This window comes from Panthera leo, chromosome B1 (assembly GCF_018350215.1).
Source record: "Panthera leo isolate Ple1 chromosome B1, P.leo_Ple1_pat1.1, whole genome shotgun sequence".
Classification (NCBI taxonomy): domain Eukaryota; kingdom Metazoa; phylum Chordata; class Mammalia; order Carnivora; family Felidae; genus Panthera; species Panthera leo.
Window position 1 is genome coordinate 173,138,199 of NC_056682.1, and position 21,951 is coordinate 173,160,149.

Here is a 21,951-nt window from a genome sequence, read left to right on the forward strand (position 1 = left end):
AGGCTGCAGTGGGCTCACAGCAGGGGCGGCACCCCCACCCCAGGCCCTTGAGCTGACCTGGCCTTCTCTTCCCCATCTGCAGAAAAGTGAGTACAGGAGAGCAGCAGGAGACAGAGAAGGGAACATCTTTACTGAAGAAGGGAGAACATGGTCCCGCCTCCTCCTCCCACCCCACCGTGGAGTGGGGGGCAGATGCAGAAAACGGCTGTGCCTCCCACCCCCTTCTACCTCCTACTCTCAATTTATTTTTCACTTCATTTCACGTGATAGGAACACAGTGTCATTTTTTTGTTACTCATCACATCAGCAAACACAGCTGCCAGGTCACAAAACTGCTTTCCTTGGGGTCAGTGGGCCAAACGGGCTCCAGCCCCACGCCTTGTACACTGTCCCCACGGAGTCATCATGGTCCATCAGCATCACCCTTCACCCGGCCAGCCATTTCCACGGGAACACATGGGGATCATGGGCTCAGAGGGCCTCAGGACAGAGGGGCCTTACTGTGGCACACAGCCACAGCGGGGTGAGGTCCTGCCAGTTAACTGTGTGTCTATGGTCGAGAACGGATCTCTCTGTGCCTCAGTTTCCTCATTTCTTAAGAGGATACAGGGCCCATTTCCCAGGGCCGTTACGGGGGTCATGTGAGAGTGGTATGCCAGTGCGGTGGCTCCTGTTCAGCAGCTCAGACTTCTCAGCACCTACTACGTGACGGGCTCTGTCCCAGGAGCTGGGGGTAGGAAGGTACATCAGCCCCAGTCCAGCCCGCAGAGCACGGCATTAGAGAAGGGCAGTAGGAAGGCGCTGCCTGTTCATTAAGGACACTGGCTGGGGAGCGAGGGGTAGAGGGCACAGGCCCTGCAGCCACACTGCTCAGCAGCACACCAGCTGTGTTACTTTAAGCAAGTTACTTAACGTCTCTCAGTGTTTCAATCTTCTCAACTCTCAACAGAGATAGAACAATAGGTAGCTGGTCCTGGTGTGAAAACTAAAAAAGGCGAGTTAAGTAACTTTACATGGCATTTGGCTCAAGGTAAAGTTACATAGTAGCTTTAAGTAACAACGGTAATTGGAACAATAATGAATGTGTAAGTATCATGGAGCGGGACAGAGAGGCTTAGCAGCAGGACCTCATCGTCTGAAGGCACAGTTTCTCAGAGGTGACATCTGAGCTCGGACCTAATGAAGAACTTTTATGCAGTTGACCTTTTAATCTGCTGTGTGGCCAGACAGATAAGACTCGATGCTGTCTGATCTAGATCACACCCCAGATTACTGGGAAATATCCTCACCTCCCGGCTGCTGCACGGCCACTGCGGGGCCCAAAGCACAGACGGACCCTCGGGCGCCCTTGGTGACAGCAGCAGCCGGGATGGACGTTCCAGAAGCAGGACCATGTCCTCTAAAAGCCACAGGGCCGAGCTCCTGCCACGTGGGGCCAGAAGAGGATGCACCCCACCTGCACCCACAGCCACGGACAGGTCAGGGGCCCTTTCATATACCACAGCTACATCCCAATTCCACGAGTCCTTCACCGGGGCACCTGTGGATACAGCCAATACACTATGTCCATCTTAGCATTTTTAACACTGTTCAAGAGACCAGTGCCACCCCGTTTCCAAAACAAAATGGCCCACCACCCACCCATAAACTGCTTTCCACAATTTTTCTCGTAAGTGCTGTTTGTAATTAGTGAAGACCAGGGGGCGGCTCCTGTGATTAGACCAAGCCTTGGTATGGACACTTCTGTTTTCCAGGACGTTCTTTTGGTTGACGATAAAACTGCCTATCAGTATCTGAATTACTGAACTGAACGATGATCACGAGCGGAGCCTTCATGCGGAGTGGAGTCAACAACAGAGAGACTTTTTATACACTTTCAAGTACATGACTCCAGGCAGCTGTGATTACTCCAGGGCTTTTCCATTTGAACGTCTCAGCAGTAAATTTTGATTGCTAAACCTAAAGGCGGATCACTAAATAACTCAGACAGTCTCTCCAGACTTTTCAAGTGAGTGGACCTTCCATTTTCATGTCGAACCAAATGCAGACTTACCGAGGTCAATAAGAATCGCGTGCTGTTGGGAGGTGAGCCGTTTCAAGAGTTCTTTGTATGGTGTGTCCTTTGGCTGCTGCTTACTGGGAAACTGGTGTTTGAGGTGGTGCTGCTCTGCTAGGAATTTCCAGATCTCCCCCCGGTGATGACGTGGCACACCTTCAGGAGAAGGGGCAGGAAACAGAGAGATTTTATGCTCAGAGTACGACATAATAATAAAAATGAGTTAGGTTTCACTCCACTGACAACCTCTTGTTTCATATGAATTAGCAGCGTCGAAAGGGAAAGGAAACAACTAAAATTTTGTCCTGCCTGCTCCCCTTCCTTCCTTCCTCCACACCCCCGTCCTTCCCCCCACCTCCACTGGCCCCTCGCACTTTCCTTACGGCTTTCAAATATATATGATGTTCGGACTGTGCTACACTTGGGCGGGGGGGGGGGGGTGGATAAGCTGATGAATATGAGCCCCCATCTGGTGCCAATTAATGTTCGAGGGAAAGATTCCCAGGCGTGTAAAACTACAATGCAAAATGTTGTCTCATACGAGGGTTCAGATGAAGGATGGCAAGATTTCACAGAATCCTTCACTTGTGCCAAGATGTAAGACTGTGGGAAGGGTAAGGGAGAGAGAAGACACGTCGGAGGAAGAAAACTCTCCGTGTTTCTCTGCCTCGGGTGCAGGGCGCATGTGTGGTGGGGGCAGGTGGCAGTGGGAAGGGGGAAGGGATTTATTAGAGATGAAATAAAAGGCAAGCTACCTGCACTTTATGTGGCAGCTCTGGGGAACCCCGGAATGTTTCTGAGCTGGGGAGGGGGCAGCCTAATTGGGGAATACGGATTAGACACCGTCTACAAGGTGGGCTAAGAAAGGGACAAGAGGCCGGACTGGCCGCCGTCCACACAAACGTGCCTCGGGCAGCATTCAACTGGGACGGGAAAACAAGAAAAGCCACCCAAGAGCCTCTACTCCACGTTTTCAATACAACTGATTTGACTACGCAACGTGATTAAAAATGTCCTCTGAAACTAGGAGAAGTTCTCTTAAAGCCAATGACGTCATTTAAGGCAGACTTTGCAGGAATATTGACGGTTCTGATTCAGAACTTTTTGGTTCACCATTAAGCTGTTACAAGGCCCGAATGTAGAAATGGGGAGACAAGGGAGCCTGCAGAGTAAGACACCAAATCTGTCTCGTCTCTGACAGGAGTCCTCTGGAGAGAAAAGGAGCCTCTGATTGAGGGACTGAGGTCTCCTTCCTTCCACGAAGAAATGGGACCGCTTTGAACACTTTCCTGCTCATCAGAGCATCTGCCCGGGAAGACAGTTTTCCTGGTTTTCCACTGGCCACATCTGACGGAAGTCTGTACCCTTGGCAAGACAGCAGCGGCAGGTTAGACCAGCACGATGTTGCCAGGTGCTGTCGCCATCCTAAGTACTGCGTCGTCGTCCCCACGACCCACTGAGGGACGCTGGATGATGGCCCTTCCTGGTAAAGACAAGGAAGCTGAAGCCCACAGGAACAGGTCCCTCAGCCGAGATCACCCAGCTGGGTAGGAGCAGAGCAGAGGGAGGGACTGTCGTCTCTCTCAGAGCAGTCAGCAAGCTGCTACTCGGGTGGGGACCAGAGAACATATATTTTGTGTTCTTGCCTGGCGGTTAATAATGAAATCATCATTTGTGGATCTGAACCAGATAGTGGTCAATTTCATTTATTACCAGATCCACAAGGAACTATTTAGAACAATCACTCAGCCATCTCCTAGAAATATCCTGGGTACGGTAAGCAATTTGACTTTTCCCTTACACAGCCCAGTTGTAAAAGAAAACAAAAAAGGCGAGCCTGTGGGAGAAATACAGGGCCACACTTCACTGTGACCACAACTCACACCCTCTCTAAATGCTGGTCTTGGCATTAATCTCATGATCCTGTGTAGTGGGTTGAATGGTGGCCCCCAAAGATGTGTGTCTGCATCCTAACCCCTGGAACCTGTGAACATGATTTGGAAAAAGAGTCTTTGTAGACATAATTAAGGTCTGAAAATGAGATCAGCATCCTTATGATACAAGTGGGCCCTCTATCCAATGACGTGTGTCATTACAAGAGACACAGAGAAGACGAGAAGAGCAGGCAATGTGATCATGGAGACAGAGAGCACAGTGACGCAGCCACAAGCCAAGGGATGCCCAGTGTGTCCCTGCCCACACCCTGACCCCAGACTTCTAGCCTCCAGGAGTGTGAGAAGAAAATTTCTGTTTTAGCCATCAATTTTGTAATAATTTGTTACGGAAGCAATAGGAAACTAACACACCCTGACATCTGCCTTTTTAGATTACTCCATTCCTCTCTCCCCGCTTCGAAGAATATCATTGTGTGTGTGTGTGTGTGTGTGTGTGTGTGTAAACACACGCACACACAAGCCCTTAACATTTCAAACTATAATAGAAGTAAATGTGGCCTGAAAAACAGTCACCATGTTAAGTGATTTATAGTGGGGCTTTTTCACAAACTATTTTTTTAAAACTGGGATATTTTCCCAAGGTATGAGATAACCAATTTCCTCTTATTACTAAATCATTCCCATTATCTTATCAGACGTTTATTTTTTGGAAGAAGAGAATATCGCTTGTGTCATTGGACAGTACCACATATTCTCGTATTTAAGAGAGCTTAGGTTTTGTGATTTAAAAACAAAGAGTCATGTGAACTGGAGCCAATGTTTTTGCTGAGAAGGACTGGAACAGCCTTCCCCATGCTCAGTTTTGCCTCCACTCGTACCCTGGGCCTGCAGGCAGGGTTCCTGGTGGACAGGAGGCCACCCTCCCCCTGAATATAAACACCTTTTTATTTTTACTGACTTCAGAAGTAATTTGTGCTCACCACTTAAAAAAAAAAAAAAAAAAGCCCTTCTAAAAATGCAAAAGGTATAAAGAAAGTGAAAAACCACTCACTCATAACTAGAGTGAACACATAATTCACCACGCCAAAGCAGGAAGCATTTGAAAGCAGAGAGGAAGGCTATTTATTATTTCACTGGGACAAGCTGTAAACCAGGGCTGTGCCAGGCAAACCGGATGTATGGTCATCCTATTACTCGGATATCTGCAATTGTGTCATGCATGTGTCACACACTATGTGCATACAGAAATATACAACTGTACATGAGACCACACAGTATTTTTTTTTCATTTACTTATCTCAGACATCTCTTACACCAGTAAATACAAATCTACGGTGTCATTTTCGAGGACTATGGCACAGGGCAGTCACATGGCAGGAGTTTCTGGTTCTGTTTTAGCTACTGGCTACACAACACCATAATATGCATTCTTCCTACTGCAGTACATTTTTGACTGGTTAATTTCTAGAACAGGTTTCTATATGTGGCATTGCTGGATCACAGGTAAGCAGTGTTTGCATCTGGCCTGAACTGCCAACTGCTGAGGTGCCCTCTTCGCAATCTCAGTCCTAGAAAAGTATACTCCGGTTCACAAAGCTCTACCTTGCTATCTTCAGTGAAATCATTTAAACCCAAACTAAGCTTTGAGTTATTTAAAGCTCTACAGAATTATTCTTCCTTCTCCTAAGCTGACACACTAATCCTGCTGCTCTGATCCAATTTTAACTTGGAAGGCTTATAGATCCCTTTTTCCATCACTTAGGGGTCCTCAGACCATTAAGAGGAAGGGCCTCATCACCCACACAGGGACTATCTTCTCTTTCAAAGTCTCTGTAGTAACTTGGCTTCTACCTAAGAGGCCAAAGGGGTGGTTCTGACCCCCCCCCCCCCGCCTTAATCTTGTTTTTTATTCTGAGCTACAAGATGGACTGTGGGCATTTGTTTGGAGTCATTACATCTTATGTGTTAAAACCAGCCGAATAACTGAAAAAGCCGCTTGTGCAGTTAGAAATAGAGTTTCTGCCACAGAAGGTATGATATGACCATGTCAGTGGACACAAGAGGGTTAGCCTCAGCTCATCTCAGTTTACAAACTGTACAATCACCTATCCCAAACTTCACTACACAGGTTCCAGATGCCTGGAGTGTTTCCATCAGTTCCCTCTTGTCAAATACATAACGAAAACCAGTATCTCCAGGTGCCAGTTTCCAAGAAACTCAAACATTCAGAACAGCTGTCACAGACCCATGCGATTTACCTTTTGTACAAGCAAAGCCACCTGAAGACCATCAAATAGTCAATAGTGAAAAGGGAAAGAACAGAGTCCTTCTTTTCTCTGCTTTCTCCCTTTTCCAAATGGCAATCTGGGGCCACTTGGTGCAATGGTAAGCCTCCAGCAATCACTAGGGGCAAAAGAACGTGAGAACTGGAAGAGAGTTGTGAGACCCTCTGTAGGGTCTATGCCTCTCACTCTAGCTGCCAGAAGGCTGGAGCCCAAGAGGGCGAGGACACCTGCCAAAGGTCACACGGGAAGCCGCTGGCCAATTAAGAGTCTGAGTCCTCACCACCCGCCACACTTCTGCTCTCTGAGAAGAGCACTGCCGAGGCAGGTCCAACCACAGGTAGTGCTGTGTGGTGGTGAGAACTCCAGGAGATGGGTGTGTGAACAGGCCCTGGGACCATTACAACAGCGTCATGTTTCCTTATCCATAGAAAGGGGAAAGTCGTAACTAGCAATCACTACATATTACTGAAACTGACACAGTCAAGTTCAGATAAAGGTTAAATAATGCCCACAGACTACAGTAGGAGTAAATGCTTTGGCCCAGTCACTCTCTTGAGATAAGTAACACTGTGTAACTTCTTCTGCTGAGCTGCTAACAAAGTCCACGGAAGAAAACTAAGCTTCATACATATTTGAACTGCTTTGTCTGAATTCTTGGTTATTCTTGACTAAACTGACCAGAACTTGATAACCACTAAAATTAGACTCCAAAGGTCTCTGATCTTGCCAGCAGATGCTAATATACATTTATTTAAAAGAAATGGTTGTTTTACTTGAACACTAATAATCATCAAAGTTAAGCTGTAAAATGGAGCTACTCAAACTATTTGTGAAGAACCAGTTTTTGTTTTCTTTTAAAATGTTCCAATCCACTGCTGATACTGTTATAAAATACAGTAAAAATGAATTTATATAAAAATGAAACAGAAAGAAAAAGACTGATAAAAGACAAGTCCACTTTTTTTTTTTTTTTTTTTTTGGATCACCCTTGTGAAATTACTGGAAAAGTTTCTAAATGTTTAGTCCCAAGTCCTATTCTTAGGCCAGTAGTAGTGTGGACTGGCACACTGTCAGTAAACCACACTAAAAACCCACAAACACCGCCTACCCACCCGGGCCCTCCAGGGTAGCAGGGATGTGCAGTGTGCTTCCAGGTATCAGCTTTTTTACTGCTCACAGCAATCACCGTCATCGCCCACACCTCACAAACAGGGAAAGTGGAACTCAGAGAGGCTAAGTCACTGGCCTAAGATCACATGGCAAATCAGTAGGGCTGGGATCTAAACCTGGGACGACCTGTCCGAAGTCTGTGCATAAAACTGTGTTGTTTCCCCAGAGAAGCCATGCAATCAGTTTTTGCTTTACCATCTAACTTAGATATGTCATCATTACCCAGTTTGTAGGCAACTAAGCCCTGTTTTCCTATCTTCTTCCTGCTTCCTAGGCTTCTGGGCATTTTAATTAATTAAGAGGAATCATGAAAGGTGATGAAACTCACACAAATTAAGATATGTGGAAACAGACTAGAGAAAGGTGTGGTAACTACGAGAGAAACAGCCACCAAAATTGGGCCTTGATGTTTTTTTATTCCATACCTCTTCCCAACATCAATGGGAGGTAAGGATGGCGGGATGGATTCCCCATAAAGCTTACCTTGCCCAACAGCCGAATGCATTTTTTCCATGTCAAACTTAATTTTTGATCTTCCTGGAGTGCTAAGCATCTTTTCCCACACTGTGGTCACTTCTTTAAGACAAGGAGTGATTTCTTCATAATCAAGCTTTAGGCGCTTGTTCAGCAAATCGCTTTCAGAGGCTAGAAGAGATCATGCAAGAGCGTGTTAGAGAATGCTATGGCTACAAGTCTTCATTTCCTAGCATCTAGCATCGCTACTGGAATGGTGAGCAGTTACAGCCAAGCTGACAGGTCCAGACTAAAGTCACTGATCCTGCGCCACCCCATTTTCCTTACCTTAGAAAAAGCTGAGTATGCCTAGTAGGTGTCCTTGATTTATTTCTCTGACCCCTGCACAACGCCCCGCCCTGCCCCAAGAAACCTGTTGGCTCCACTACTAAAATATATCCCATACCTGTCCAGTTCTATCAATCTTCACAGCTACCCTACTAAACTGCAAACATCTTAAGGACAGGAGCTATGCGTTAAGATTCCTGGTGCCTGGCATGGTTAGAGATGAACACAATTTCTTCATCTGAACCAGGAGAGCCTCTCCAAGGACAGTTCCTCCCTATTTAGAGCCAAACCTTCTTAGGTAGCCTCTACCTCGTCATGTTTCTGCTTCCTGCAGCTCAACAGAATAAATCTTCCCTTTCATATGACATCGCCCCAAATGTACGAAGGTAGTTGTTATTTCCCACCAACTTTATTCAGCTTAAACTGCTTAAGAATTATACCTGGATTACCAAACTGGGGTTGGGCGGGGGGAGAGGCAGGGAATCGATAAAGGAAAAGTTTAAATTGACGATTCTCAGGATTAAATCTGACAACTTCACTCCCACCTAAAACCATGATATTCTATTTCAACACAGTGGTGATGTCGTGAGCCCCCAAATCCATCCCACCTCAGGTCTCAGATCTTGACAACACACAGCATTGCTGTGTGAAAGATTTTCAACACAAATGTGATCTCTTTAACAGATACAGGGCCATTCAGATCTTTTTCTTCTCATTTCAGTTTTGGTAAACTGTACCTCTCATGCAGTTTGTCTATTGCATCTCAACAGTTAAGTTTACTGGCATACAGCCATTCATAGTCCTAGAGAAACTGCTAAGTCAATGCAGACATCACATAAGTGTGTCTTCCCCAAGCCCCCTGAGAGTCCGCATGCTCTCCCCGCCCCCAAGTGTGTCCTCCCCCAGCTCCCTGAAGGTCCCAGTGCTCCCCCCACCCCCGCTCCTCCAAGTGTGTCCTCCCCCAGCCCCCTGAAAGTCCACACGCTCTCCCCACCCCCATCCCCACTTGATTCAGGAGTAGAGGAGGGGCCACAGAAGTCGGAGGTGTTGGAGCAGGACCCAAAGTCCCCCTCCCCCCCATACCTTCCTCCAGGTCCAACCACTACACTGAACTCCAGTGCCTATTATTTTTAAAACGGGAATTACAGCTACCTCATTGAGTTATTCTTGTGAGGATTCAGTGAGATGAAATATACCAAGCATCCAAAAATTTCTGCTAATCAGCAAGTACTCACAAATTATCAAAAATATAAAGACAAATAAGGAAAGGTCTAAAATGTTGCTTTACAAAACTAAGTGCTGATAACATGAAATAAAATATTTTCTTTTTCCGTGTTAGAAATTGAGCAAAGGCAAACTCAGTTAATCTAGTTAACTCTACCCTAATGGTAAAACCTTATTCATGTGATGCATGGATTATGTACTTAATGGACTCGATTACTGCCTTCAAGTACAAATGCAAGAAAAGATGGTGCTGAAAACGTCCCACATCATCCGAAGTGAGAGAAGCCTCTCACTTCGTGGACACAGAAACTGAAGTTCAGAGCAAGTACAGGGCTTGCCCTAAGTTATTTACTGGCTGGTGGGTAGTCAAGTGACTCCAGGCCTGGTGCTGCCTCTCTTGCGATTTTCTCCCTACCATCTTTATTCTTTTCCTTCTCACTTTGAAGAACACATTTTTTTTAAGGTCCCATTAAACCACCTTGTGGCAAAGCAGGTTCAGGACTAGCCTTGCTGGCCAGTGACTGCAGGTAGCACTGGGCTCTCAGTGCCAAGGGACATTTCTCTGACAGTGAGCTCTGCTGTGAGCCTGTCTGGCTGCACTAAAGAGCCCAGCAAGCTATGCAAGGAGCCTTCTCTGAACTCAACAGGACAATAACATCTAGCCAGAAGATTCCGCTGAAAAGGCTTAATCCATGTATTTTACTGTTGACCTAAGCACCATCCTGCAGTTTGAGTATCCTAACATTGCTACCTAAAATCCAGAGCCTCCAAAATGTCTTATTAAGCAACGCGGATGGTACACGCTTGCAACAAATGTCAAAGCTCCCAGACAACGCCTTTATGTACAAGACCAAACCGTTTAAAATATTAAATAAGGGTCTACAAACCCACGATTGAGTATTTCTGGGGCTATGGGACACTAGGACTATATGAGAGCAAACGTAACCTTACAGAAGATTCATCTAAAACATTTATTACCATCTACCATGAATGTATGAGCCTACTCAGACTTCGGACTAATGACGTTCAGGTCTGATTTATGTCTCTTACACAGGGTGGGCTGTAGCTGCCTGTCCCCAATCCTGCGTCGCTAGTGACTGCCTTCACAAATAAAATGTTCTTCCAACTACCATCACCTTTTTTTTTTTTTTTAATTTTTTAAATGTTTTTATTTATTTTTGAGAGACACAGAGAGACAGAGCATGAGTGGGAGAGGGGCAGAGGGAAAGAGAGGGAGACACAGAATCTGAAGTAGGCTCCGGGCTCTGAGCTTTGAGCACAGAGCCTGACACGGGGCTCAAACTCATGATTTGCAAGATCATGACCTAAGCCAAAGTTGGCTGCTTAACTGACTGAGCCACCCAGGTGCCCCAATTACCATCATCTCTTAAAACTTTAGTAAGGAAAGGCTAAGAGGCTGGAAGCATCAGTGATTAAGTGACCTCCAAACTTGTAGGGATGTTAGAAGAACCAGTCTTTATTTTTTTTTTTTTATAACCAACACAATGCGTTTGCTTAACCAGGAAAAACCCTTTAAAAAAATATCAATTACATTTCAGTTAAAATACAAAATTCAATGTGTTATCATACCATTATGCAGATATAGTATAACACTTTAATCTGAAGCATGAAATTTTGAATTACATCAGTCAGTGAGATAAGCAATAGTGTTCTGACCCCAAACCATGGTTGTACTGAACCACACATCCTGTCCTGCATTGGGCTTCTCACATCTTCATTTGTAATAGGGGAGGAATGGCCTTGCAGAGGGACATGGTGGAGACTGCTGGCTTGGGAGACAAGCAATGTATTTTGGTCCCAGAACCATTAAAAGTTATCTGGGGAAATTAGAATTCAGCTTTCAACCGCCTATAAGGGACTGAAGAGAATTTAGATGATGTGGTTTGGTTCCTGCTCAGATGCAATGCTTCCCGAATAGTAACAGATACTTAATCCACATATTCAAAATCTAGGATGGAGCGCCTAGTGGCTCAGTCGGTTAAGCATCTGACTTTAGCTCAGGTCATAATCTCGAGGTCCGTGAGTTCGAGCCTTGCGTCAGGCTCTGTGCTGATAGCTCGGGAGCCTGGAGCCTGCTTTGGATTTTCTCTCTCTCTCTCTCTCTCTCTCTCTCTCTCTCTCTCTCTCTCTCTCTGCCCCTCCCCCACTCATGCTCTGTCTCTGCCTCAAAAATAAATGAACACTAAAAAAATTTTTTTTTAAATCTAGGAAATAGGCTTAATTAACCATGGAAGAACCTCCTCACACATGTTCTTCTCATTTCTTTCTCAAACAGCATGCAATCTAGCTTAAACACTAGATCAATTACAAGAACCACATCCCACACCCAGCTACAATTTAACTTTCCTTTAAAAAGAAGTTAAACAAACAAACAAACAGTGTAGCAGAATGACTGTCTGTCTAGTACATGGTATACTCCTGGTTGGTTCATGTCAAATCTTGCTTCTGTATTTAATGAGAAAGTTCTGCCCCCATCCCACCCCAACAAAGCTTACAAGATGTTTTTTTAGGCAATTCACGGTCAGGCTCTTATTGATGATGAAGTGTCTTAGCAATATAGGTACCTTACTCACAGAAACAGTCGATGCTTTCTGAATTAAACAATTTATTGTGCTTTCACCACAATGGTGAACACATATGTTGAACTTTATAGAGACAAAAAGAGAAATTAATGCAAATAGCAAGAATGCAAGACCTCACAGGATGGACCACCGCCAGATGGAATGAGGAAGTGGTGGCAAGATGCTGGCAAGGCCCAGTGAACTTGATGCAACACCTGGCCAGGTGTTCCAGGTCACCTTAGGGAACACTTCCCTGTTCACTCTTGTCTGTAATCATCATTTACACAGCTTCACAGAAGCTTTGCTCTCGTGGCACACTGATCAGTCTCTTCGATGGCAGCCATGATGCCCCCCAACGTCCCAAGAAGCCAGCCGGTGCCATGCCCATTTTACAGCTATGCCCTGATTTTCCGTGGCTGTCATTTGCAAGCAGACTGGCCCGGAGAAGTGTTAGGACTTACGGCCTACATGATGAACAGAACTGCCTCTCTGCTTTTCAACAAAGACCCCAACCCAATATATGCATGAATATGAGTCCTGTGCTCCAAAGCAGTCATGTAGCTGATGTACCCTCAGTGATGTGATCACTGTCAAGTCTCTTTCAAGCATCTGCTTTTAGAACTGCCTTCAAGAACACCCAAGAAAATGGTAGAAAAACCGAGTTGGAAGAAATCTTAGCAATCACTGCAGTAAACTCCCCTCACAGTGGCACCCTCTCCCACAGCACTTCGAGGGTCTCTCAGCCTCAATACCGGGTACAGGGAGAGCCCACAGCACCTGTAAGTAGCCCACGCCAAATGCTCAACTACTTTCATATTCAAAGGTCTTACTACTTTGTATCTGACTTCGTGTTTTTGGTCAAAGATGACATACGCTGGTGGACTATGAACCTTACCAGATTTGGTGCCTTAATAACCTTCAGCTCTATATGCAGACATCAAGATAAAAGACGAAGATCTGCGGCCAAGGAGTAAATTCAATGAAATGTGCTCTAACTGCCAAACTGCTCTGGGCCGTGGCGGCACAAGTGAACCGCCTGCACAGCCTCCTTTGGAAAGAGTATGTTCAGATTTCCCCATCAAAATGGCCAGTATTTTATATCCAGTCAGCTCTCTATACTCCGGGACCCACGTTCTTTCCACCATACCACCCACTTCACTTAGCTGCTATGAAGATAATATTTTTTGGTTCAAGCAACACTAAAGAAAACAGGAAATGAACAAAATCTAAACTTTCAAAGTTCAAGTCGTATTTTGATACTGACATAACCCCAGGCAAGAACTTGGCTGGTGTGAGCCTCAGTTTCCTCTTCAGGCTAACACCTGCCTTCTGGAAAGCTGTCAGCAGCATTAAAAGAGTCTGTCTATAAAATATCTCGATCTTGTTCAGTTAGAACTCAGCTAATGCTGAAGCTTCGTCCTCTTTGCTTTAGGTTACCTGCAACCCACTCAAAAGGCACATAGAGTGAGGTTATGAATTTCACTGATTTGTGCAGGATTAGTTCACACCTACCACCCGGCACAGACTGTAGCTGGGGACAAAGTAAGGAGGGAAAGAGAAAACAAAACAAAAAAACACTCTTCAGAGAGTTGAAGCTTACATTTGAGGGTTGTCTCTTGGAAGTTCCAGATGTTATGCCGCAAACGACCATCCAGGAATAATTTAATGCGCTGGGTGAGGTTATCATGAAGCCTCCAGAAAGTAAAAAGCACTAACTCCACTTTGAAAAAGTAAACAGATATTTTGTATATATGTATGTATGTATGTATGTATGTACGTATGTTAGAGCGTCTTGGTTTGTTTGTTTTTTTAAAGATGGCATTCTTATGTGTGATGCAATTCACTTCAGAGCCAAGACAAATTAAGATTATCAGCCCTGTTAGTTCTAAAAAATATGGCAAACCAACCTTGCAGCTTCTGATTTTCCTTCTCCATTCTGAGCAGCAGGATCTGCTGTAGAATAGCCTTTTGCCATAACTCTCGAAGCTCACGAGGTGTCCTTTTCCTCTCCTCTGGGACAGGGCCAGCAGGCCCATCTTCACAAACCGGTTCTAAAGGAGATCGTGGCGGTAGCTCTCCCAGCTCAGAGTAATCTGGGGACAGAAAAGGACATTTCAGAATGGTAAGACTTATATTTAAACATAGTGGCAGATCAGAAAATTCTGCTCGCTTGCATATCATGAAATGGTATCACCAGATTTAAAATTCAAGTTTTAATATGCATTGAAATAAATTGGGTGTGAACTACAACCATCAAATTATACATCAAACGGTAAGCAAAAGTTGTAGGAGCTGAAGAAATGTTCAAAGATACCTACTTTCAAAGGTGTAATATTTCTATTTCCTTCTGAGTTAATGACTGTATTATTGGTAACAGCAAACGCTCTAGAGTGCTCACTCTGTACCAGATCATCCTGGGGGCTTTATGGATACTAGTTTAACACTCAACCACCCTCAAATGTAGCTACTGTAATTATTCAGTTTTAAAGAAAGAAAAGCAAACGAGAGCACATTTGACACTTGCCAAATGTCACACAGCCTGGAAGTATAGAGCCAGGACCGGGGGCCCAAGGAGTCTGGCCTCCATGTGCATTCTTAACCACTATGTTACAAGGCTAGGTATTTTGGAAGAAGATGAAAGCATATTTAATAGCCAATAATAACAGTGACCATTAACGGATCCTCTACCAAGTGCTGGGCACCACGCCAGGAGTTTTATACAGACAGACTCATTTAATCCTGATGACAACGCCAGAGGCAGGGATTAATTAGCCTGAAGAGAAAACTAAGGCTCAGCCAAGCAAAGTAACTTGCCCAGCGTCAGGCAGTGAATACACAGGTGTGTTGGGATCGCAACCGATGTCTGCCTGATTTGGAAGTTCACGCCTTCTGCTAGGTATCTCTACAATTCAGGTTTCCTATGTCACCGGTTTCCAAATTTCTAGTTATTAGTTGAAATCTCTTCACATTTCATGAATGTGTATCTTTCTCAACTGCAGACCCCACTGCTACACAAGGTTGTTATAACTCACAGATACCTTACAGACCAGCGGAAAGAACGCCCCACCTGCTCACTCTGAAACTAGCCGAGAAGAGCAAAAGCTCCTGTGTGAGCGGACCTCACCTGAGGCGAAGGATTCATGGGAATGTCAGTCTAAACTGAATCTAAATAAAACCATGGTCTTTAACACATGCTGTGAAAAGCCGTTCAGACAACTCAAATCTCACAACCACCCAGATCACAACATTCAGTCTCTTCCAGTGTTCCAGTGCTCCAACACAATGCCACATGACAATTAATTTCCAGAACAGCTGTTAGCGTTGACTTCTCATTATCTTTGGCTAAGGTTGGGTTTGATTTGCTGCTATGAAATCTAAGAAATCAAACATAAGCTACAAAACATTTCATTTCCTAAAGTCACTTGTCCATCTTAACTCCTCTTAAAGGTACTGGATTAAAATAATTTATGATAAGCATTAAGAATGCTCTGTGATCTCTGCAAGCATTTAAATACTTATCATCACATTTCTATCTGTTTATTTATGATCCTATTAAACGAATGAATACATTAAAATTCTTCTCTTGGAGGTAGTCTGTGCACATTTGTTCTTATAGAAAGGTGCTCACGTGTAATGGTCAGTATAAAAGCAGGAATCACACTTGTCTGTACAGAATGATCTCAATCTTATAAATATTATGAGAAGCAGTATAGTTCAGCGATTAAAAGGTCAGGCTCTGGAGCCAAGCTGTTTGGGTTTTAATCAAGACTCCACATTTTTTGATTTTGTGATCTTCAAGCTGCTTAACCTCTTTATGCCTCGGTTTCCCAATCTGCTGGGCAGGAATAACAGCCCTCACAGAACTGTTACAGGGATTGAGTTAATACATATCACATACACTACCTGAAACAGGGGTGAACACACAGTAAGAATACAGTGAATATTAGCTCTGTTTGCTATTACATAGTCATTAAGGGCACACAAAAAACTATTGGAAGGAAACACATCAAGATTTAGCCACTCAACTGTAAGCTCTAAGAAAGCAAGACAAGGCCACCTTGTCCCTGAGGGTTTCCCTGGCATCCGGCATAGTCCCTGACACCCAGCAGGTGCCTGGCACACAGCTACTGACTAAAAGAACAACTAGATGGGTACGACGTCTGGGCGTGCTTGCTGTTTTTGTCTGTATTTCCTACATTTGTGACAATGAATAATTTTCATAATTAGAAAAATGAGGAAAAATAATGCAAACCTGTGATGATGTAAATCAGAGATTGAAAAATGTTCTGCAAAACACTCAGAAAACAAACCAATCACCCCCAACAGCTGTTAGCATTAGTCGTTCCTGAACACAACATAGCTCAAGTTCTTCCTTTTTCAGAAGGAATTCTAGTCAGTGTTCTTATTTCATCTTATTCTGCAGCCTCAAGTCTTCCATTTGAGCTCTTGTCTTCCCTTTTTTCTTTTACCATCTTGGCCGCTGAAACTCCGCTGAACAATGCGGTGGTGATTCAAGTTCTGCTTCGTCTCATATTGAAGGATTTATACGCCCACTGGCTGGCAAGGGTCTTGTTTCCAAAAGGTGATTGCTGGGAGACGGACTCACTGTGGGGCGGGGGGGGGGGGGGGGGGGGGGCAGGCTCGCCATACATGATTTCACGTGCACAGAGCAGGCAGCCAGGGACCCACCTGGTGACGGAGCACGAGGAGCAGTCGGTCTAGAAATTCTTTCCCATTCTCAAACCCCGCTAATCAGTCAAGGGCTCATTCGCGTAGCCTCCTGCCTCCAACCTGCCCTCCCCTCTTCAACGCCTTTCTCCTCCGGAGCATCTTGCACAGTCCTACTGACTTTCAGACCCTGCAAGGTAATGAACAGAGCATAGCCCAGGCTGGACTTGATGGAACACATCTGGGAGTTTCGGCTGTTTGGTCCCCAGGTCCATCACTCTCTGCCAGTTGGGTTGCTGACAAAAACCAGAGTCTTTTGAAGCTCCAGTGTTTGCTATTTTCTTCTTCCAAAGAAGTAGATCTGCAAGGAGTACAGGCATTGCCTGGCGATGAGGACACGCACTGCCTCCCTAATGTGCTCTCCTTGAGCTTGGTTTTCTTATTATCTGTCACGGCTCAGCTTGGTAAGCATTTACCGTTGAGTCCTCAACACAAATACGCACATCTGGGTCTCACGACCATCTCACGAACCAGGTGACATTGTCATCCCCATTTTACAGCCAGAATAACTAAGGTGCAGTGAAGTTTTGTAACCTGGGCCAGGCCGCATGGCTGGCAAGGGTCAGGGCCACGATGTGAAATACAAAACGTTCACCCAGGGCTCTTCTGACTTCCAGATGCGCAAGCATCACGTGGGATCTTGCTAAAACCCAGATTCTGGTTTAGCAGATCTTTGGGGAGGCCGAGAGTTTGCATTTTTCAGAAGGAATTCTAGTCGGTGTTCTTATTTCATCTTATTCTGCAGCCTCAAGTCTTCCATTTGAGCTCTTGTCTTCCCTTTTTTCTTTTACCATCTTGGCCGCTGAAACTCTGCTGAACAATGCGGTTCAAGTTCCCAGGTAATGCCGCTACCGCTGGCTCTCAGAGCTCCTTCTCCACAAGGCAGCTTTACCCCTGGCCCTCCCTCCCACAGCCCCCTGTACTGGGCACATCAGCTCATCTCCCTTTGCTGCTACCACTAGCAGCTAAAACTTCGTGCAGGCACTGTTGTCATCGACTGCGTGAATCGAGGCGTTCACACATGCCCACGGCTTGTCCCGGCCTCAGCCGGGGTGCCAAGGCCAAGCGCAGCATACAAAGAAAAATGACCAGTCCTAGTGTTAATTTCACCTCTGAATTCACGAAATAAAAGCTAATCCACTGTAAAGGTCACCAAATAAACCTAACAGCTGACAGCAGGCTTTTCGCAGCCTCAGCACGATTGACATTTTGGGCTGGATAATTCTTTGTCACGGGGGACTGTTCTGTGCATTTTAGAGGATTTAGCAGGTTCCCTAGGCTCTACACACCAGAGGACAGTAGTATTTGCCCACCCCAGGAGTGCCCATCAAAAACGCCCTGACATTGCCAACTGTCACACCTGGGGAGGAAAGGAAAACAAAATCATCCTCAGCAAGAACTCCATGCAGAGTATAACTCCCCATCACTTAATCCTCTCCTAAACCCTGGGAATGGGTAAAAATATATTCCCCCTCACCCAAATTCTTTTTATGTGGCAACAATTACTGATGTTATAGTTTATAATTAACAATTTTTAAACATATTATCCTTTGTTCTAAATCTGGCCTGTATAATTAATCCTAGTGGGCTGTTTTCTTATCAATGCAAAAAGATCTAGATTTGGGTCAAGGGCATAGCTTTCTAACAGTCTTTTCTCATGGGTGCATGCACACATGGGCTTGAGGTACAGTCCATGTGTATTCACATGCATGGGGTTGAGTGGAATGACAGGGTCAGGGCAAGAATAATATTAAGATGTTGGACAGTCAGCTGAGAGCCTTGTTCTAATAATAAATATGTGCATTATTTTTTTGAAGTTTATTTAGTTTGAGAGAGAGAGAGAGAGAGAGAGAGAGAGAGAGAGAGAGAGAGAGAGAGAGAGAATGAATCCCAAGCAGGCTCCTCACTGTCAAAGCAGAGCCCAACACAGGGCTTGATCTCACAAACCATGAGATCATGACCTGAGCCAAAATCAAGAGTCAGACACTTAACTGACTGAGCCACCCAGGTGCCCCAGTTATGTGCATTATTTTAACTTGGATAATTCCTAAGCCATTTTCACCAGTATTTACTGAGTCACTTATATGTACCTGGGATGGGGTCTGCTAGATGGTCTAAGAGAGGTTCCTTTGATGTTTCTAACATTCTTTAGAACAACACTGGGGATCTGGCTTCCTTTCCTGACCCACACTCTTGCTGACCCGCTGCTGCACAGAGGCTGACAGGGAGGAGTACGGTCGAGGCTGGCCCGGGGGGCTCTTCCACCCCCAGGCCAGTCTGGCGGTCCCTCTTTGAAAACCTCTGTAAACACTTACACCTTTTGGGTGCCAGTCCCTCGGTACCAAATGTGAGAAATGAGATTCGCCCCTGACTGCCCCAACTGTGGCGCCCACAGGCACTGACAGACATACTTATGAACTCTGCAAGGCCACAAAACCAAGGGCCACAATAACACGCTAGCAAAGGATTACACTTTACTATTTTGACATGTCCTATAATGACAGGATGTAGCATGCTTAAATCATAGAGATTTGCAGAAACGATGGGTTTCAATGGGTTCTGAGAATTTCAAAACCAGCTACATTTCAGAGGCCTTGAGAGACAATCACCTCTACTGAAATCCTTGCTGTGACCTTCTCAACAGAGCCACAAATATGATTTATGTTGGTGTGTCAATATTTTAGCTGCCAAACTGTTCTCCTGCAACCGCACTGCCACATTCTTTACTCTCTCTCTGCACACAGATGTGTGCGCACCATCGGTATGCACACAGCCGAGGCCGTGACAGGGCAGGGGAGGGGAGACAGGACCACGCACGCATACAGTCTCGCATCTGCCCGGATCCCGACTCAGTAAAGCATGGAAGGCAGGGCTCCTCGCTGCTACTTGCAGAAGACGCTGTTGTCGGGCTTGCGCTGCAGCTCTCCTCCTTTTACAGACAGAACATTAAATCACACATTAAGTGCCTTGTAAGACAGGGGAGCTCCAGGAAGAACATGAAGAGATAGGCCCTTATTCTCCAGTATTCTGGATTTTTGTGTTACCCCATCAACAGAGCACTTTGTAACTCTCTCCATCTCAAAACTCCTGATCTGCCACACCAAAAGAAAAAGAAATGTTTAAAATTCCAGTGTTTCTGAATCCTCTGTTTTAACAACGTGAATAGGCCTTGGAAATGAGAATTACAACTGAACGTTAAGCCTCTGGAGAAAAGTTAACAACAACAGGGATTAGCGTCTGCAGCATCTGTTGTTACCAACAGCTGAAGAAAACGTCTTAAAAAAACAAAGTAAAAGAACCGTGTAGATTTAAGAAAGGAACAGGCAGTCCTCCATGAATGCTGTCAAACTGTTTACAAAGCACGAGCTGCTTTACCGCTCCTTGGACAGGAGGCAGCTGCCCGGGGGGCAGAGGCTTCCATGTTCCCTGCTCTGCCTGTGCGGGCTGACACAGCAGGTGCACGTGCGACAGTCACCGAACAAAAGAGGTCATTTACCCAAGGCTGCTCTAAACCCTACCATGACTTCTTTGGATATTTTATGGAAAATAGTAACAATAAAAAGGATTTCATCGTTTTCTCCAGTCACATTATATAATGGTCTACCAGTAAGAAAACAGGATTTAAAAAAAAAAGACAACATTTGGCGTAAAGAAATGTTTCTAAGTTTTTTGCCACCTGCTACGTGGCAGATATGCATGGGACACAGTCCCTCAAGTTTCAACAGGGTGACTGGGAGAAGTACATGACTGCTAGGAAAGACAGAGAAAGTGTTCAAGAAATTTAGCAAAAGAAATGAATCTCTCCTGTTTGTCAGGTAGAGCGTGAGCTCTGGGGGCACATGTCCGGGAGGCAAATCCTAGCTCCACCACTAACCTAGCTTCGCTATACGCCTGTTTCAACTACAAATCTGCATAACGGTGTCTAGGTCTCTGGAGCAGTGTGAGCGTTAAATACGTACCTATGCCTGGCACAGAGCAAGCATTCCATAAAATGGCAACCAACATTCTTCCTACCACCATCATCAGGATCAGGTTTCTGGAAGCGGTGGTGGTTCTTGAAGGACAGGAAAAGTCACACGGGTGGAAGGGACGGGAGCCATTTCAGGCAAACAGGGTGGCAGAAACAACGTGTACAGGTGACTAGCGATTACTCAGCCAATGACCCATTTCGGCCAATGAGCAGATGGTGTGTATGTGACAACAAGACAAGAATAGTTGAGCCTAGATTACAGAAAGCATTGAATGGTTAGTGTATTAATCAGTAAGGAACCGGGAATCACGGAAGATTTGAGGTTTTTCCAGTTTTTAAGGACAGTGTATTTCATGTATGCATTCTTCAGCAGGGGAAGGTACCACGGCTGTCAGGGGATGCACAGCTTAGTGAATCAGAAAAACAAAGGGCTACTGTAAAAAACCATGTGCAAACTGCTGGGGCCGAGGGAGCTCTGAAGACTCAACAGTGAGCCTAACTCTCAGCCTGAGATGCACTGCAGGGGAGGGAGGCTGTGTGCTGAGAAGTCGGGCACACACACATTATAAAAAAGCAGCAGACAAGATATGCAGAAACTAGAAACAGAAGCAAGGATCCTGCAGGCCTCTGGCTCTACACCCTTCCGTATTAACTCTGTGGGGGGAAGTCTCCAAGACTCTATGAAGAGGACTTGGGAGTCGAGGAAGCCAAAAGCCCTGAATGAATCCACCCGCTCAGGAACTGCGAGGACAGCTCCAAGGAGCAGCAGCGAAGGCGGCATGGTGGTGGAAAATCCAGGGAAGAGAGCCAGGCGGAGGGTCCAGGGCTCAAGGCGGACAGGGGGCTCCTCCTGGACAGGCCACCGCACCCCTGGCCGCCCCCTTCCGGGCTGAGCTCTGAGAGCAGAGGCACACAGCACCCAGGTGGCGGGGAGGTGGCAGCAATGAAAGTTAAGGCCCACATAAGCTTGAAAAGAACCAAGAAAATGCTGTAGATGAATTTTTATATTTAATGCAGGAGATAAAATTATCCTTTGAAATAAATAGCATTTGTTTTTGCATCTGCAAGGGGAATGACACGGATACTTTTCAAAGGGGCTGAAGGTCAGGCCTCTTGTTTCTGGATTGAAGTCAATAAGACTATATAGAGGAACATATATCCAGCCTGTCGGAATACAGAACACTGAGCTTGGTCGTAGTTTGCTCTCTCCTATTACCACTTACAGAACACTGGATTTCAA

At 45.4% G+C, this 21,951-nt stretch overlaps 1 protein-coding gene across 5 annotated transcripts in view; it reads right to left on the reverse strand.

Annotated features, from left to right (window-relative positions):
* The window catches only part of TBC1D1 (TBC1 domain family member 1), a 215,468-nt gene that overhangs the window by 32,108 nt on the left and 161,409 nt on the right, over nucleotides 1–21,951 (reverse strand). For all 5 annotated transcript variants that reach the window (XM_042936631.1, XM_042936632.1, XM_042936629.1 and 2 more), the window contains 3 exons: nucleotides 13,921–14,106; nucleotides 7,890–8,051; nucleotides 2,054–2,212 (listed from right to left, as the gene is read on the reverse strand). In XM_042936631.1, the coding sequence (XP_042792565.1) occupies nucleotides 2,054–2,212; nucleotides 7,890–8,051; nucleotides 13,921–14,106 (507 nt within the window). The remainder of the gene's footprint in view (nucleotides 1–2,053; nucleotides 2,213–7,889; nucleotides 8,052–13,920; nucleotides 14,107–21,951) is intronic.